Source organism: Colobus angolensis, unplaced genomic scaffold, assembly GCF_000951035.1.
Source record: "Colobus angolensis palliatus isolate OR3802 unplaced genomic scaffold, Cang.pa_1.0 Scaffold220, whole genome shotgun sequence".
NCBI lineage: Eukaryota > Metazoa > Chordata > Mammalia > Primates > Cercopithecidae > Colobus > Colobus angolensis.
This window is the reverse complement of record NW_012115378.1, coordinates 5,622,384-5,640,204: the sequence shown is the minus strand read 5'-3', so window position 1 is coordinate 5,640,204 and position 17,821 is coordinate 5,622,384. Positions and strand designations below refer to the sequence as shown.

General features: G+C 40.5%; 1 protein-coding gene across 2 annotated transcripts in view; it reads right to left on the bottom strand.

Annotated features, from left to right (window-relative positions):
* The window catches only part of GAREM (GRB2 associated, regulator of MAPK1), a 196,860-nt gene that overhangs the window by 40,613 nt on the left and 138,426 nt on the right, over positions 1 to 17,821 (bottom strand). For both annotated transcript variants that reach the window (XM_011943719.1, XM_011943720.1), the window contains exon 3: positions 1,055 to 1,185. In XM_011943719.1, the coding sequence (XP_011799109.1) occupies positions 1,055 to 1,185 (131 nt within the window). The remainder of the gene's footprint in view (positions 1 to 1,054; positions 1,186 to 17,821) is intronic.

Genomic DNA, 17,821 nt, shown 5'->3' with positions numbered 1-17,821 from the left:
AATAATAAAACTAAAAGAGCGTAGTCCAAAGCAGCTGTATTTTAGAACTGGAAGAAGAAATGACTTAGCTTAGACAATGAAATGGGCAGAACCATTTCTCCAATAAGGGGCTGTTCTGGACATCTCCTCCCTTTCCTGAAGAGTGTGGGTGGAGTGACTCATCCACAAAGACACTGCTGCATTCTTGGGCCAAGACACCATGTAGTCTGTTTTTCACACAGAGTGGATTTCTAAGAAACAGGAATCTTGCCCCTCTAAATCTTGAAATGTTCAGAGAATGTGATTTAGGTGGACTTTGGGCTGAAATGACATTAAGGAGAAAACCCCTTCAATGTGAACACTTTCTAAAGTGTTTTATAACTGTGGGTATTGCTGGAGAAAACGTAGAGGATTTGCAGGCAATACGATGGGCTGGTTGGTGGCTTGCTTCTCTGGTCAGTCCCTCTTCAGTAGCAAGTCTAGTCAAAGAACCTCGCTCAACATCTGGACGGGGACTGTACTGTCCCTTTAAAAATGCAGAACAAATGGAGCACAGCAAACACTATATAGCTTTTCTCTGGGCGACATCAGTTTTCTTTGTGTATAGTGAAATAGATAGTCCACAAAAAATGGAATGAATACATGCTGACTTCATGCAATGCTTAGAAACCTATTCTTTCTCTGTATTCTTTTCTTTCTTTTTTAAGTAAGTGCTTGGTATTCTTTAGTTTCATCATATCCCTTTTGCTCCCAGAAGTGGAGATCTGGCTAAACACTGTTACATATTAGGAAATGAAGTCCAAATTTAAAAAAAATATCACTTATCTGCCTCAACAGCTACAGTTTTGAACTCAGATATCAGTTTTAAATCCTAACAAAAGATAACGCTAATAAATACAGAAGCAGTCAGGGAGTCAGGGCAGCTACAATATATGTGGTTTTTGGCTACTGCCACTAACCCATTAGGAAGGTGAAACTCTCCTGGGAGACAGAGATGAACACTTATTGTGTACATCCAGACTTGAAAGTTAAATTATCTTTAGTGAATGTAAATATTTGGTGCTTCAAGAGCTACCTTCACGTTGAATGTGATATCCTCCATGACGTACACGCGTTCAGGAAATGCCTTAGCCACCTCCTCCACACTGTTGAAATATTGCACTGGCTCCTTTATATCTCGGTCTTGTTCCAGCAGCTTGAATTGCCCTAAAACACATGATAAACAGAAGAGATCTAAGATGTTTATGCTGGACTGCTGTTACCACGGCAACAGCATCCTCTCTCTTTAGTCCAGCCCTTCCTTGTCAAAGATTCCTGTTCATCATTAATTTTTTTTAAAAAGGCGTTATGGTAGGTTCCATTAAACTAGAAGGTAGATAGATTTTAAAATCAGCTTTAAAATGAAAATAAACTGCATTCTTTTTATTTACGTTCAGAGTTTATTCCCAGACATCCAAAATCAAACTGAATGAATGCTTACTTGCTGTTTGATCTCAAAGTGAAAACTTACTTTGTTATAAATGGTTGTTTTTAACAGTAAGTTAAACACTGAAGTTACCTTGCCCATTAGTTGTAATAAGAACCACACATTTACATTCTAAAACCAAGTCTTAGAAGCCTGGGAGAGCTAAGTTTTTAAAATTAGTATTTACATTTTTTTGCAAATAGAACAAAACGATATAATGGATTCCTGGCTTTCACATAACTCATATTCTTGGTTACAACAATATGCAGGTCATGTCTAGGGCTCATGAGCTGCTGTAATGTGTGATGCTGCTGAGGCAGAAGCATGGAGCAGCAGCAGACAGCTGTCTGGTGAGCTTGCTCCCAACCACCGAGCCCACCGGCCACTCAGCCTCTGGAGCTCCATGTGGCTTCCTTCTTTCCTTTTACTGCTATATATGAAATTCATGCGAGTAGACCATATCACGGTCTCCACAATTCACAGGATTTATGAAGAACTTTGAACATATTCCTAAAATATCAAGGATCTATCATGTTGTTTACATTTTCAGTATCTGGGACCCTGCTGCAGCATTTGAGAAGAACTGTTTTCAGTTTGGAATCAAGACCATACGCAATCATGTCAGGGATACAGTGTTTCTTAGTAGTTGTTTTCTGAATCCTGGCTATAATATAATACTCCAGAAACATAAAAGGAATTAAAAGCTATCATGGGGCAGATCTCTCAAGCAGAAACAGGAAAGCTTTCATTCATAATCTCAACACAATTTTTTTAGCATATACTAGATGAAGACATTATTCTAGATGCTGGAGATCCATCAATTAATGGAATTAACACAAATCTCTGTTCTCCCAAAGCTTACATTCCAGCAGGAGATGGATACTATAATACACGAGTAAGAGTATACCACGGTAGAAGGTGAGAAGTGCTATTAAATTTAGGGCAGGGTGTGGGGGATGGAGAGTGCAGGGAGAACAGTCAGTGTTGCTGAGACGGCGACCTTTGGTGTAGGTAAGGGAGGGTAGTGCTTGGCAGTTGCAGGTAGAGGTCTCAGAATTCTAAGACTAGGCAATAGTCTGCCCAAAGACTCTCAGGTGGGTGGGGTGCCTGCCTGGTGTACTGCCACTATGGCTGGAGTGGGATAAAGGAAGAGGGAAAAGAAAGTTAGAGCAGTAGCAGGTGGGCAGACTGTATACAGCCTTTAAAGAGTTGCACTCTTCACTTGAGAGGAATGGGGATTTGAGCAGAGAGGAGGTGATCTAACCAATGCTACAGAAGGGTCCCTCTAGCTGGCATGTTGAGAAGATTATAAAGGTGCAAGGCACAGAGGAAAACGACACCAGGTAGAAGGCTCCTACAATAATTCAGGTATGACATGGTAGGGGCTGGGAAGTGGTGAGAAAGTGTGAGGATTCCGTCCTGAACAACTCTGAACAGAGCTGACATTGACTGAGACGGGGCAGCTCTGGAGGGTGAAGGGAGCATCAGGGGTTCAGTTTGGACAGGTAAGTCTGAGATGTCTATTGGACATGCAAACAGACATGTTCAGAAAGTTCTTAGATAGACACAGAAGTGTAGAGGTCAGGAGAGAAGTCTGGCTGGAAAGAATAAATCTGGCGGTCATCAGCACACAGATGCTATTTGAAGCCATGACATTTTGATGATGATGACCATGGGCTTGAGTGTGGACAGAGAAGAAGTCTAAGGTTTGAATCCTGGGAGACTGAGAAGGACTGGCCAGGGGAGTGAGAGGAAAACCAAGAGGGGTGCATCCAAGAAGCAAGGTGATCTGATTCCTCCCATGAGCAGGGAGGGGATGTCAAATGCTGCTTACAGGACAGTGAAATGAGGACTGAAAACTGTAGGATTCAGCAACTTGTATTTAATTGAGGACTTCAACAAGAGCAGCAGAAGAGCTAGGCCAAAAGCTTGGCTGAACTGGCTTGAAGGCAGCCTGGGAAGAGAGAAACCAGAAATAATAAGAATGGACACCAGACGATATTTTGGGAGTTGTGCTATAAAACAGAGAAGAGAGATGGCACAGAGCCTACTGATAGGAAGCAGAAGTGAGATGCAGAGAATGTTTTTTCCTTAGTATGATGGGAGAAGAAACAAGCACGCTTGCATGCTGATGGGAACGACCAGCAGAGGGGGACAAGATGATGACAGGAGGAATGACTGGAACCCAATCCTTGAGCAGGCAGAGAAGGTGCATCTGATGTTGAAATGGAGGAGTTGCCTTCAGACAGGAGCACAGGTCGTTCATCTCCAGCCCCAAAAGATGCAGCAGTGGAAGCTGTTGGAAGCTTCCAATTTTTCCAGCCAAAGTTGGAAGGAAGGTATTGGTTGAGAATAAGGTTGAGAGAGGAGTTGTTAGAGGGTTAAGGAAAGAGGAGAAGGTTGTTAAAAAGTCCAGTCAGAGTGAACAACGTAACATGATTGCTGGGCAGCATTTTTTAAGTTCCTACTTGAGGTTCATGGTCATTAATTAAAAGTAAAACCACAGAGTACGGTTGTGTTTTTGTCCAGCCAAAGTCAGATGCACAGAGGCTGGCACAAAGTAGCCAGAGATTCGGATTCAGCCAGAGCTGAGACTACCAAGTGAATATGAGAAGTGAGAGGGGCAAAGGAGTCAGGATGTCACAGGGAACAATTATGCCACCTGAACATGGACCCTGAGCTGGATAAAATGGGCACAAGATCCTGGGTGGGAGGGAAGGGGGTCCAGGAAAAAAATAATGGGATCAATGGATCACGGATTTTGATGGAATTGAGTTTTGAACCCTAGAGGGAGTGAGCTCAAAAGCCATGCAGAGGAGAGAAGTCAGTGCATGCAGTTGAGAAAATGGAAGGATGGAGTTGTTGGTGATGATGTGGTCTAAGGAGGGATCATGTCTGCTAAAGGTTGAGATGGCAAACAGCTAAAGGACTGAGGAGCCCAGGGGTATTAAAAGGATCATATTTCCAAGGAAAATCCTCCTTGATAACGAGAGAAGTATTTCTGGAGAGAATAACAGTGAGCCAGGAACTAAAATAATGTCACAGTGAGGAGAGAATCCTAGGCTTGGTAGGTAACTAACAATGATGGGGTAGTGGGTGATACAGTCTGATGAACAAGAGGTTTAAAGCCTGGTGGACAAGTGGTTTAAAGCAAAGAGTTTTAGGGAATTGTGAAGTGGAATGGTAAAGGTGATGAGGAAGAATAAAGAGACCACTTACACTCCTCTACTTTGGGGCAAAAAACAGAGCTGCAACCTGAAAGGGCTTCTCTCAGGGAATATCCAAATTTGGATTTAACAAGATAAAAGTAATTTCAGAGGAGGCTTTAAGGATATAGACGTTTCGTTGGTGACGGACCCTGAGGGAGGAGTTTTCAGGAGTTAAGAGGAAGGTGATAAGGAGAACACAGAGGATAAACCTAGACATGAAAGAACAGCTAATATGCCACGTAGAAATATGTAGGGGTATGAATAATACATTTGAATATACAGTATGAATATGTTACAGTACATACTTTTTGACAAAAAATAAGTTTCTTTTTTAAAAAAATAAGGCAATTTCAAAATAATACTTATTTAAACAAATTCTGGTGCTCGCTTTGGCAGCACATATACTAAAACAAATTCTGTCACAAGTTAAACTTTTCATTTGTCTCTATTCTTACCTGGTCCATGCAAAAATTCTTAACAATTATGGTGTTCTACAGTTTTATACCATGCCCTTGCCCGTTGAGCTGAGCATTTCCCCATACAATGACACCCGTGTCTGCACAGCATTTCATAATGGATTTAACTGTTTTTCCATTCTTATATGATTAGTTTGAGTTAGAAAGATGCCTAATTTAACCGCAGACTCTGCCACTTCCAAGTTTTGTGGTGCTGGCAAGTTACAAATCCACCTGAGCCTTGTTTCCTCACCTGTAAAATGGGGACACTTCAAGGGCTGCCATAAGGATTAAATGCTATGATGCATCCAAAGTATTTAGCATGAGTGACCATTCAACAACTCCTAGCTTCTATTCCTCTTCTCAAGATGCATACAGATTGTCATTTCTTGGGTCACTTTTTTTTTTTTTTTAAGATAGAGTCTCACTCTGTCTCCCAGGCTGGAGTACAATGGTGCGATCTCAGCTCACTGCAATCTCCTAGGTTCAAGCCATTCTCCTGCCTCAGCCTCCTGAGTAGCTGGGATTACAGGCACGCCACCACGCCTGGCTAATTTTTGTATTTTTAGTAGAGACGGGGTTTCACCATGTTGGTCAGGCTGGTCTCAAACTCCTGACCTCGTGATCCACCCGCCTCAGCCTCCCAAAGTGCTGGGATTACAGGCGTAAGCCACCGCACCCAGCCAATTTTTTGATTAACAAAAGAAATTATAGATTTGGAATATAAACACAATTCAAGCTATCATTAAGCCAGGTATACTTTCATGAAAACCTGCAAGTAGTATCTTTCCAAGAGTATTTAATAAGTTTAATTTATTGTAATTTTATGATCAATATTTTAGAAAAATGTTCTCAAGATGCAGGGATTCATATGTATGCCAAACACTCATCAAGTAGTCCAGAGATGCTCAATCTCTGAGGTAAGAGGTTACCTGAAAGCATCATGCCTGTAATAAATTCCATTCTGTCCCTCCAGGAATGTACTCATAGGCCAAGGATGCATCCCTGCACCCTAATATATCAAACATTACACTATAGACTATCTAGCAGATATAGATACATGTGCAATTATATATTTTCTAGTAGCCACATTTAAAGAGAAGAGGTAAAATTTAAATAACACATTTTATTTAAACCAATACATCTAAATTCAATATAAACATCACTAATGATGTTTTGCATTAAGTCTTCTAAATCTGGTGTATGTTTTACACTTAGGGATCACCTCGGTTCAGACTAGCCACATTTCAAATGCTCCACAGCTCCATGTGGCTACTGGCTGTCATACTGGACAGTAGGTACAGGTCTCGAATATCTCTGCATTCCCTTAAAACTGTGATTGCAGGTATTGTTCGAGTCCTTAAAGATTACATGACAGAATCCTCTTAGGGAAAAAGATGTATTTCCTGAAAAAGAAAAATGTTTCTTCTCATGAAATAGGAAGAGCTTTCGAATTCCTATTTTCCTTTTTGCCCTGTTTGCCATGATTGCTGATTTTCTGGCTTAAATAACAGAATCTTGGTTTTTGATATAACCACCCTTATCCCCTTGTCTCCTAACTTGGGTTCTTGTTCTTTAATTATTTTTCTATTGTGTCTGTGATTTTGTACTATCAACAGCCTCAAACATATTTTGGTATATAGAACAAACGAATAATCACTTTTGGTATGGTCAGAGTCCATATTACGTGGCATAATCACCTGTGTTTTGTCATCCTGTTGGACAGAAAGACTTCAGAATCACATATGCACAGGATCATGTATAAGAAATTCTACTGAGAATGATTAACACACACAGATAAGAGAACAAGGGAAAAAACTAACAGCTAAATATGACCAAAAGCTACAACTTTTAACATTTTTGCATATAGTATATCAGATGAATAGGTTCCTTTCATTCGTTCTTTTAATTGTTTAGTGAATACCCAATTGTCAGTTAATGTCTCTCTACTCTTTTCCATAGTGTTTTCAGGTGGTCCTGGAAGATTTTAATGTACATATTTGTGTACATATATTATATTTTAAACACTCTCCTGTGATGTTAAATTATTGAAAACCAAATACTACCTTACATTTCCTTATTTTTGAGACAACGTCTGGCTCTATTGCCCAGGCTGGAGTGCAGTGGTACCATCTTGGCTCACTGGCTCCCCAAACTCAAGCCACCCTCTCAAGTAGCTGGGACTACAGGCACATGCCACCACACCCAGCTAATTGTTGTATTTTTTTGTAGAGACGGGGTTTTGCCATGTTGCCCAGGACAGTCTTGAACTTGTGAGCCTAAGCAATCTGCCCACGTCAGCCTCCCAAAGCGTGCTGGGATTACAGGTGTGAGTCACTGCACGCAGCCCTACTTTGCATTTCTTGCACCCCACAAATGTCTTAAAATAGAAACAGCTAAAACCTATAAAATATTTTCTTAATGTAATGTTTAAACACTGGGTCACAATACGCACGTGACTTCCTGTTGCAGGAGTTGGCAAACTTGTCCTGTAAATATTTTAGGTTTCATGAGCTAAACAGTCTCTATTCATAACTACTCAACTCTGGCCATGTAGGGCAAAATCAGCCATAGACAATACACAAGTGAACAAGAGCAGCTGTGCTCCAAAAACTTTATTTACGAAAACAGGCCACAGTGTGCTGACCTGTGTCCTGCTGGAAGGAGTGGATAGTATAGGTCAGGGCAGTGGCAAGACGAGACATTAGAAGTGAAAATGGGCCAGGCGTGGTGGCTCACGCCTGTAATCACAGCACTTTGGCAGGCCGAAGCAGACAGATCACTGAAGGTAAGGAGTTTAAGACCAACCTGGCCAACATGGTGAAACCTCGTCTTTACTAAAAATACAAAAATTAGCCTGGAGTGGTGGCACAGGCTTGTGATCCCAGTTACTCGGGAGGCCGAGGCAGGAGAATCACTTGAACCCAGGAGGCACAAGTTGCAGTGAGCTGAGATTGCATCATTGCATTGCAGCCTGGGCAACAGAGCTCTGTCTCAAAAACAAAAGAAAGACAGAAAGACAGACAGAAAGAAGGAAGGAAGGAAGGAAGGAAGGAGGGAAGGAGGGAGGGAGGGAGGAAGGAAGGAAGGAAGGAAGGAAGGAAGGGAGGAAGGAAGGAAGGAAAGAAAAAATGACTAGTCCTTTTATTGCATACCACTGAACAGTCATACCAGGGTTTCTTGTAAGGTACCTGAAATCACATTCTAAGTTGCCCATGTTTGTCTTTGAAAGGCAGTTTTCCCTTTAAATAGGAATCTAATATCAACAAGTAAAAGCTGTAGAAGTGGACCTATATTAAAAGAATAATGTAAACAACCAGCAAACATGAAGGCCTACATTTTCTCATTGCGTTTTTGCAAGATAAAATTTCTATGAACTTTTCTTTATTTTGCTGCTTCTTTTTCTTCTTCTTCTTCTTTTTTTTTTTTTTTCAAAAAAGAATGCAACATTCTCAGATCAGCCAACGTTAAGAACTCTGGGAAAAATGCTGAGTATTACTACCTCCTCTGTGATTGCTGTGGCCTGGAAATCGGAACTTGGAGTCCAGTCTTGGAGACAATCTAAAGAGTTAAGAGCCAGTTTCCTGCCAAAAGTGAAATCAATTTACATGACACATATTCCCACAACCCCCACATGAAGGAACTAATTTTTTAACAGACCATTTCACGAATAACAGAGTCTTTGTGCCACAAAATAAAAACATTTGGAAATTGTTGAAACATCTGTTCTGAGATGTTACTGTCAAACTCTGTTCTTGAAAGGGAGGAAGCTGCATTGTCTTTCAGGAGCTTTGATGATTTCATAAAATGTCTCCATTGTAAGAGCTTTTCCATCTGCGGGCCCCTGAAAGTTCCAGGCACAAATTCAACACCAATGACATGCTCGCTAACTATGGTTTAAATAAATTTATGGTAATATTTAAAAAGCAAAGATGGAAGCTATATTTCATGATGTATTTCTAAAACTGTATTTCATAATTGACATTATGAAATAACTGTCATCTAGAAAATATCCATTTTGTGTGTGCCGCTCAAGATAGCCACAGTGAGTTATTTCAGAATGGACAACACATCAGTTAAGACGCTACAAATCCTTCCTTCACCTAAGTTTCGATCATCTGTGTGGGGCTGAAGGGACTAAACTTCACTCTCCTTTACTTACAGGGAAAGGTCACTTGTCAGAAATGAAAAGTGGAAACAAATTTTGCTAATTAAGAAGACAGCAACAATGCTGAGATATGAAGAAACAAAAGGGGCCGGGCGCGGTGGCTCACACCTGTAATCCCAGCACTTTGGGAGGCTGAGGCGGGTGGATCACGAGGTCAGGAGATCGAGACCATCCTAGCTAACACTGTGAAACCCCATCTCTATTAAAAAAAACACAAAAAATTAGCCAGGCATGGTGGCGGGCACCTGTAGTCCCAGCGACTCAGGAGGCTGAGGCAGGAGAATGGTGTGAACCTGGGAGGTGGAGTTTGCAGTGAACCAAGATTGCGTCACTGCACTCCAGCCTGCGTGACAGAGAGAGACTCTGTCTCCAAAAAACAAAAAAAGGGAGACTTAGAGGTGGTCAAACTCAGGTCTGTCCATTTTGCTTCTGGTTGGGAAGTTAGGGTTAGTGGGAAGTCCATTGTGTGCCACCAGTGAAGATGCAGCTCCCCATGACGTGTGCCTCACTGTTCGCCATTATCACTGGCAGGGGGCATGACCTGGGGTGGGCCCTCTTTTGCAGCTATAGTTTTACTGTCTGCCATCCCTTCAGCACGGCAGTCTACTTTGTGTATCAAATGAAAAGAAACGGAATGAGAGCTGAGGCCCACAGTGTCCATCTGTGGACCCTCAACTCAAGTGAGCAACATTCTGTTGTCATCTCCTCCATGACTGGGAGCAGAAAAATGTTGCTGAAACCAGCCCAAAATGATAAAGTAGAAAAGAAAGCAAGAGCGACAGAAATGGCACCAGAACACCAAAGAAACCTAAAAATGGCTAATGTGAGGAAAAAGATTAAGAAAAGGGAAGCCTAGAATGTTGAAAATGCCATGAAGGGGAGGGCCCAGGTCTGTGATTCAATGTGGTGCCTCCAGCATCATACCACACATGGCATAAAGCAGGTGCTCACTAAATAGTGAACGAATGAACTTTTCTTCTCTTACCTTTCTCAGAGACAGGCCACAGACAAAGTTAGATGGTTCCAAGTCAACTGTACAAACAAAATGCATTTAAAATGGCTCAAATAACTGGCCCTTCCAACCACTGGCCCATATCCAAATGTGATGAGATCAGCAATTCTCAAGTGACAGAAACAACTAGCCAGTTGCCATTTTTCAATAAGTAAATAAACCTGCGTAGGAATGTGGACTTACAAAAGAATACCAAAGTTCAAACACACTCTTTTATTTTAATCTTATGTGTGCATGTAAGCTAGAGTTTCTATAGGATTAAAACGTAAAAGTAGGATTGTCCCACAAAAGATAAGCAGCACCTCATTTTGTATGGCACCAACCAATATGTATTGCCTTTTTAAACTTTGTATAAATGTTCACTTCCCCTAAGTGTATGAAACCTCATTTACCTAAACCCTTCATCAACAGTGAATGCTACCTCACTTCTCTTTCCTTGAGTAAGGTGGAAGACTTTTAAAGATTACCTAACGTATGTACATGCCAAACAATTCAAAGAGTACTAGACAGTGTAGGGTGAAGAAGTAATTCTCCCTCCCAATCTTACCCTCAGATCTTCTTGCTGAAGCAGCTGCTATATAGTATCTTGTACATCTGTCCAGAGGCAGTATCTGATATAGTCTACACACATAATGCCACCCTTTTCAAAACAAATGGTTGCATTCTGTACAGTTATTCCATCACTGCATAAAAATCTGTCTCATTCTTTTAAAGAATGGCACACTATTTCATCCCATGCATATACCAGAACTAATTTAACCAGTCTGCTGTTGATGGACACCCGCATTTATTCCAATCTTTTGTAGCCACAGTGATACTGAAGTTAAATATGCTTGTCCTGAAGGCTTTGAGTACATAATCCAAGTACATTGGTGGGAAAATGCCTAAATGAGGAATTGCTAAGCCAAAGGGTAAATGCATTTTTATTCTTGATACATATCGTCAAACTGAGAGGTCTGTGTCCACTTACATTCTTACAACAATGCATTTCCTCAGGCTTTTCCTAATAGTTCATTACCAAACTGAAAAATAATCATTGCTAATCCAATAGGTGAAAAATAGCATCCCATTGGGATTGTAATTGTGTTTTTCTTATTATAAAGAATGTAATTATTTTATAAATAATTTATATTTTATATTCTGTGACTTTTCTGTTCATTTTCTTATTCCCAATCTTTGAAATTTCTGCTGACCTTAATCACAGTCTTAATGATAAAAAAGAAAAACTTGAAATTCTACAACATGGCATTCCCTATTTTAAAATCTGATTCTCCACATCACTTGTAGTTAGTTCCTAAAATTACTATTTTTTCATAGCAGAGGAAATGGAAGTGGAGTTGGGGGAAAGGAGGTATAAGGAACAAGTCTCAATACAAAGTCTCAAAACATACAACCATAGAGAATTGGAATTAAAACCAAAGAAAAGAAGGCATCAATCAAAAATAATGAACTGCACCACAGATAATCTGCGGTTATTTCTATTTATTTCTTTATCTAAGATTTTATAAAGCAAGCGGTCAGACCATTACTTTCAATTCTGAAACTCCATTCTTGAACTTAAGTAGGCCCAGAATTCAAAACTGGACCATTCTGGGATCTATGTTCTAAGCAGCCGAACCATTTCACACCATGCAAATTGGTTTCCCTATTTTTTGAAAATGGGAAGACTGCACTTTTCATTGTATCTCACTGGCTAATTGCTTCTTCAGAATTACCAGAAGTTTTCTGAGACAAATTTATCATAAACATGAAGGAACCTAAAAAGGTCTTAGATTAAACATGGTTGCTAATACATTATGAAATTTCGGCACTTCTTTCCTTGAAATCTCTTTGTCCTGAGCACTCACTGCTACTATTCTGGTTTTGATTCTCATAACTCTGTAATGGTATTACTGCTTCATATTTTAAGCCTGTTTCCATCTCTGCCCTTCCATTATCACGCATTCACCTTAAAATACAACCTAAAACAAACCCCTCTCACTCAAGAACCTAAGTGTTCCATAAACACTCATAGAACAAATGAATAAATAAACATATAATAGCTCTTTAATCTCTAACCACCAAGCCCAGACTCCTCTGCCTCGGCTTTTGTTTAAGTCCCTCCATGATCTGGCTCCAGTTAGGTTATGCAAACATTTCCCCACCATCTGTGCAACCAATACTCACTCTTTCCACTTTGCCTTTGCTCATGCCCTTTTCTCAGTCTGTGCAAAAATACAGACCCTTTAAATGACATTCTGAGTTCTGTGCACGGCCGTCTTCCTCTCTCATTCTGCTTCTTTCCTCACTCTCTTAGCTCTCCTGGGGGAATTCCTCTATCATCCTGGCTCCAAGGACCACCTAATATAAGTTGACAATACATCAACCTTTCTCTCTAGCAGGATCTCTCCTAAATTCCACATCAGCCTATCTAATACCTGGTATACTTCTCCAATGGCTCTCCCACAAAAATCTCAAAATCAACATATGCAAAACTAAAATCATCTTTTTACTTCCTCAATCAAGCAACCATACAAGTCAGAAAGGATGGTCATCCTTGACATTTTCTTTTCCCTAATCTCTCACATTCAATTACTGTCAACTTCAGCTCTATTCTTTTTCTTACATCGATCAATTCCTTTCTGTCTGCACTGCTACCACATATTCCCAACCACAGCATCTCTCACTTTGGCCAGTTTTCCTAGTTGATTATCTTGCCTCTAGATTTCTACCCCAGGAAACCATCCTTACACCATTGCTTAAAATTCAAGTCTAACCATATTTCAATTTAGGATAATCAGCACAGGATTTATGTAAAATGGGACTATTGGTCATGATGTGGGTAGGCTATAGGGGAACCACCGTGATAACCTGGGGATAGTATCAGAGAAGATGTTATCACCACTGGCCTCAAGGGACAAGAGAGGGACTAGTTATGGAAACAAAGAGTTGTATAAATACCCTGGCTTTGAGAAAAGGAGAGGCAGCTGGCTCTAGTGATTTTCTTAAGGGAGGAAGCCAACAGACCTTGACTTCACTCTGTACCTGCACACCTCTGGCTGAGCCTATTTAGCCACTGGCTGAAACTAAAAGGCATGACAGTCTGCTGATTTAACGCTACAGGTTAGCCTCTGGGGTGGAGCAGGGTAGAGGTGGTAGACAGCAGATTTGCGGGAGGGGTGGCACATAGGAGATGTGTATACAGGCCCTCCAAGATCTGGCTCTCACTTTCCTTTCATCATGCTAAAACCCATTTAGATCCATCTACAGTGAACTATACCAAATGCACCATCTGGAATACCTTTCCTCTATTCCCAGATTTCACCAATCTATTTATTTTCCAAAATCAATTCACTTATTACCTAAACTATAAAGATTCCGTTATATTCCTGAAAGAATCTCATCTTTTGAATGATTTCATTATCTACAGATTTTTATCAAAGCATGTATAGTATTTTATTGTCCTTATTTGTTTTCTTGTCTTTGTAAACTAACCAGTAAACTTTGTAAAGAAAGCAGATGTGTTAATCACTTTTTTATTCCCAGTACTCAATACTGGGCAAGACACACAGAAGGTGCCTAATAAATGATGGCTGAATGAAGGAACTTAAGAGCCAGCTCAAGTCTAAAATAATCTATGAAGTGTTCCTTGACAACTTCAGCTCAAATGATTTTCATTTATGCTGATTACCAGAGTTTGTTTACCAATTCTCTACTTATTTTACTTCCTTTTGTGCTGTTTTCTTAGTTAGACCATGGTGCCCTAACAGCTGGAATCATGTCTTCTGCTTCTCTGATAGCTGAGTTTGAGTCCAAACTAGAAACTAAACAAATGCTTTCTTTGAAGAGTAGGTGTTTAGAGCAGGAGAAATATATATTTTCAGGAGTCCCGAACTCAAATACTTATGAGACCACAAAGTCTTGTAAATTGGTAAAACTGATAAACATAGAAATGACGACCTCATAGCTCCAGCACCTGCTGGTTCCCAGAGGCAGGAAAGTTTTATGTAAATGTGTTTACCTTGTAATGGTTTTTAATAGATGGCTCAAATAAAAAATGTCACCCAGCCCCAAAACTGCTCTGCATTTCTTAGAGAGTCGGGCATAGGTGTGTGAGCAAGGGCTTATAACATCACTGATCTAGCTGATGCTATTGTATTTGTGAATGGGTTAAGGTTGGTCAAGAAATGTGTGGGAAGTCTAGAGTCTAGGAACTCTTCATTCTACCTTCATTTGAAACCATGGTCCTGAAGTGGAAGGCTACTCTTTACAGCTTTTAGCATAAGCATTATGAGAAAGTTCATTTAAGATGTATACTATTGGCTGGGCACAGTGACTCACACCTGTAATCCCAGCACTTTGGGAGGCTGAGGTGAGCAGATCACTTGAGGCCAGGAGTTCGAGACCAGACTGGCCAACGTGGTGTGCTTGGCCAACTTAGCCAAGTGTAGTGGTGCGCACCTGTAATCCCAGATACTTGCGAGGCTGAGGCAGTAGAATCCCTTGAGCCCGAGAGGCAGAGGTTGCAGTGGGCCGAAATTGTGTCACTGCACTCCAGCCTGGGCGACAGAGTAAGACCCTGTCTCAAATAAATAAATAAATAAATAAATAATCAATCAATCGATCAATCAAGGTTCTAATATGTAAAAAGCAATTTTATTTCAGGAAGAACCTTTTGGAGAAATATAAAATGATCCACTTTTAAATCTACATAAAAAATTAAGAGCAGCAAAAATTACACTTTAATTTTTACTTGTAGAATTTTAAGTTACTTAGTATGAAAAGGGAAGGGGAAAACAAAGGTGAGTAGAAAATATAAAGGGAAGAGAAAAATGGCGAGAGAGGGAGAAAGGGAAATAGATACAAAAAGAAAACGAGACATAGAAATCGACCTATGAAAACGACAGTTACACAAATAAACATGATTTCAACCCAGACAAAGGAAAGGAAGACCACGCCAACACAGATGGACAAAAGATGGACATATGCGGCAGAGACAGACCTTAAAGCTACGCTACCATTGTACAACTACAGGCAAAATGAAGGCAAGCTGCGTAGAATCAAAGCTGAGGTGTCTAGGAATTTTCAATACTATGGTGCTTATGCTTCTCTTCTATGCCTTATGGAAGTATTTAGAAAGGAAAAAGAAAGCCAAACTGCGTACAGAGTGTGAGGAGGGTGAGGAAAACACTCAAGGATTTTAACATTCCACCATTATTTCTCAATTGAAACATGACCCTGTTCTTGGCTTCTTATTTGCTCCCTTTTCCACAGCCTAACAGTAAACTCCCACACACCAGTGGGACCACAGAGGAGAGACTATAATGCAAGCAGCTGCTTGAGCTGTGGTTTTCATTAGGAAAAAAGTTCCTTGATTATGAGAGATTTAGTTTTTAACCTCTGTGCCAAAACTGAAGTGATTAAAACTCCATGTACAGAAACACGAATGGTTTCTTCAAAGTGGAGTATAGAGCACACACACTATTATCAAAAGAGGATAGGAGGACAGTCCAAATTCTAACACCCACGCCGGCCTGTGCATTGACTTGGATATAGGAAAGTTAGCAAAGACACAAAGTAAAATAAAAACATACTCTATAGGTCCTGCACTGCATTTCTGTAAAGGTTAGAGACACATTTTCACCAAAAACTTAAGCTACAAACAGCAAGGCAATCAAGCCATGAAAAGACATGGGGGAAACTTAAATGCCTATTACTAAGTGAAAGATGCCAATCTGAAAAAAATTATACCATATATGACATTTCTGGAAAAGGCAAAACTATGGAAACAGTAAAATGATCAGTGGTTACCAAGGGTTAGGGAGGAGGAATGGATGAACAGGTGGAACACAGAAGTTTGTTTTTTTCAGAGTCTTGCTGTGTAGCCCAGGCTGGAGTGCAGTGGTGCGATTTCGGCTCACTGCAACCTCCGCCTCCTGAGTCCCAGTTCAAGCAATTCTCCTGCCTCAGCCTCTGGAGTAGCTGGGATTACAGGCATGTGGCACCATGCCCAGCTAATTTTTGTATTTTTAGTATAGACGGGGTTTCACCATATTGGCCAGGTTGGTCTTGAACTCCTGACCTTGTGATCCACCTGCCTCGGCCTCCCAAGGTGCTGGGATTACAGGTGTGGCACAGAGGATTTTTTAGGGCAGTGAAAATATTCTGTATGTTACCTTAATGGTAGATGCATGTCATGATATGTTTTTCCAAACTCACAGAATGTGTAACAGCAAGAGTGAGCCCTAATGTAAACTGTGGACTTTGGGTGATTATGACATGTCAATGCAGGTTCATCGATTGTCACAAATATACCACTCTGGTGTAGGATGTTAATGGTGGAGGCTCCGCGTGTGTGGGGGCAAGGAGTACATGGGAAATCTCCTTACTTTCCTCTTAATTTTCCTGTGAACCTAAAACTGCTCTAAAAAATTAAGCCTTTAAAAAATAGAAAAAAGGAAGGCAACTCCTTAAAGTCTTCCATTTGATTCAAGACTCAGATAGGACAGCCTCAGTCAGGCATGTTTTGTTCTCATGGCTCAGCACAGGAATGTTAATTTTGGATTCAACACATACTCACTGATGATCATTTTGCCACCACGTCTTTACACAGCAGGTAGTGTATTAACTTCCAGAGTTCGAATCCTGGCTTTCCCTCCTATCATGCAGCTTTGGTTGCATCATAACCTTCTACACCTCCATTTGCTTTCCAGTTCTATAACACAGGACAATAATACCAACACTGGACTTAGGAGGATGACTAACATATATATGAAGGGCTTAACACAGTAAGTGGCACATGATAAGGACTCAATGAGCACGTATGTCAGAGAGAAGTCTAAGTTTGGGATGAAGATACACTTGTCATGAATGAAAAGGAATGTAATCACGCTATTATTCTGATTTACTTACTGAATAGGAGAAACTTATTAGCTCCTTCTTACGGTAACCCTGGAAAAACTCCTCCAGAATATGAGACATCAAAAAGTATTCTAAATTTGACATAGATAAAAAGATGGCACAATCTGTAGTTTGGTAGATAGGAAGAAGAGAGGAAAGAGCAATGCAGAAGGTATTCAGGGTGGCTCACTGCCACCGGGTTGGAGACTCTGGTTATGGGAAAGATAGGGACTGGGAAGTAACAAGCGTGTTCTTTTCCAGGACAAGCTACCTACTAAACTCTGCTCAATCCAAGAGTAAATGCAATTAAAATGGCTCATGCTTAAAATATAATTCTTGTAATAAATTTGTGACCATAATGACAGTGGCATAGAGTCCTATGCTTGTTAGGAATCAGTCAAAACTGCAGTAAAAACGGAAAGGCTAGTAAAATGCAAAGGCCCCACATTGTAGAGAGCCCCTCACTCTTGCTAAGTCTTTTTCTTTTAATTAAAAAATGGAGAAGAGAAGCAAAAAGCCATGTTGCTGCTCCGCTGACCTGCAGCTCCATTTTTGCTAAAGTGCTTAATGAATGAGTATGCTTTCAAACAGTCAATACATACCTTTGTCCTACTCCCAAACCAGCAAATGGTTTTTCCCTTCCACCCCCTCACA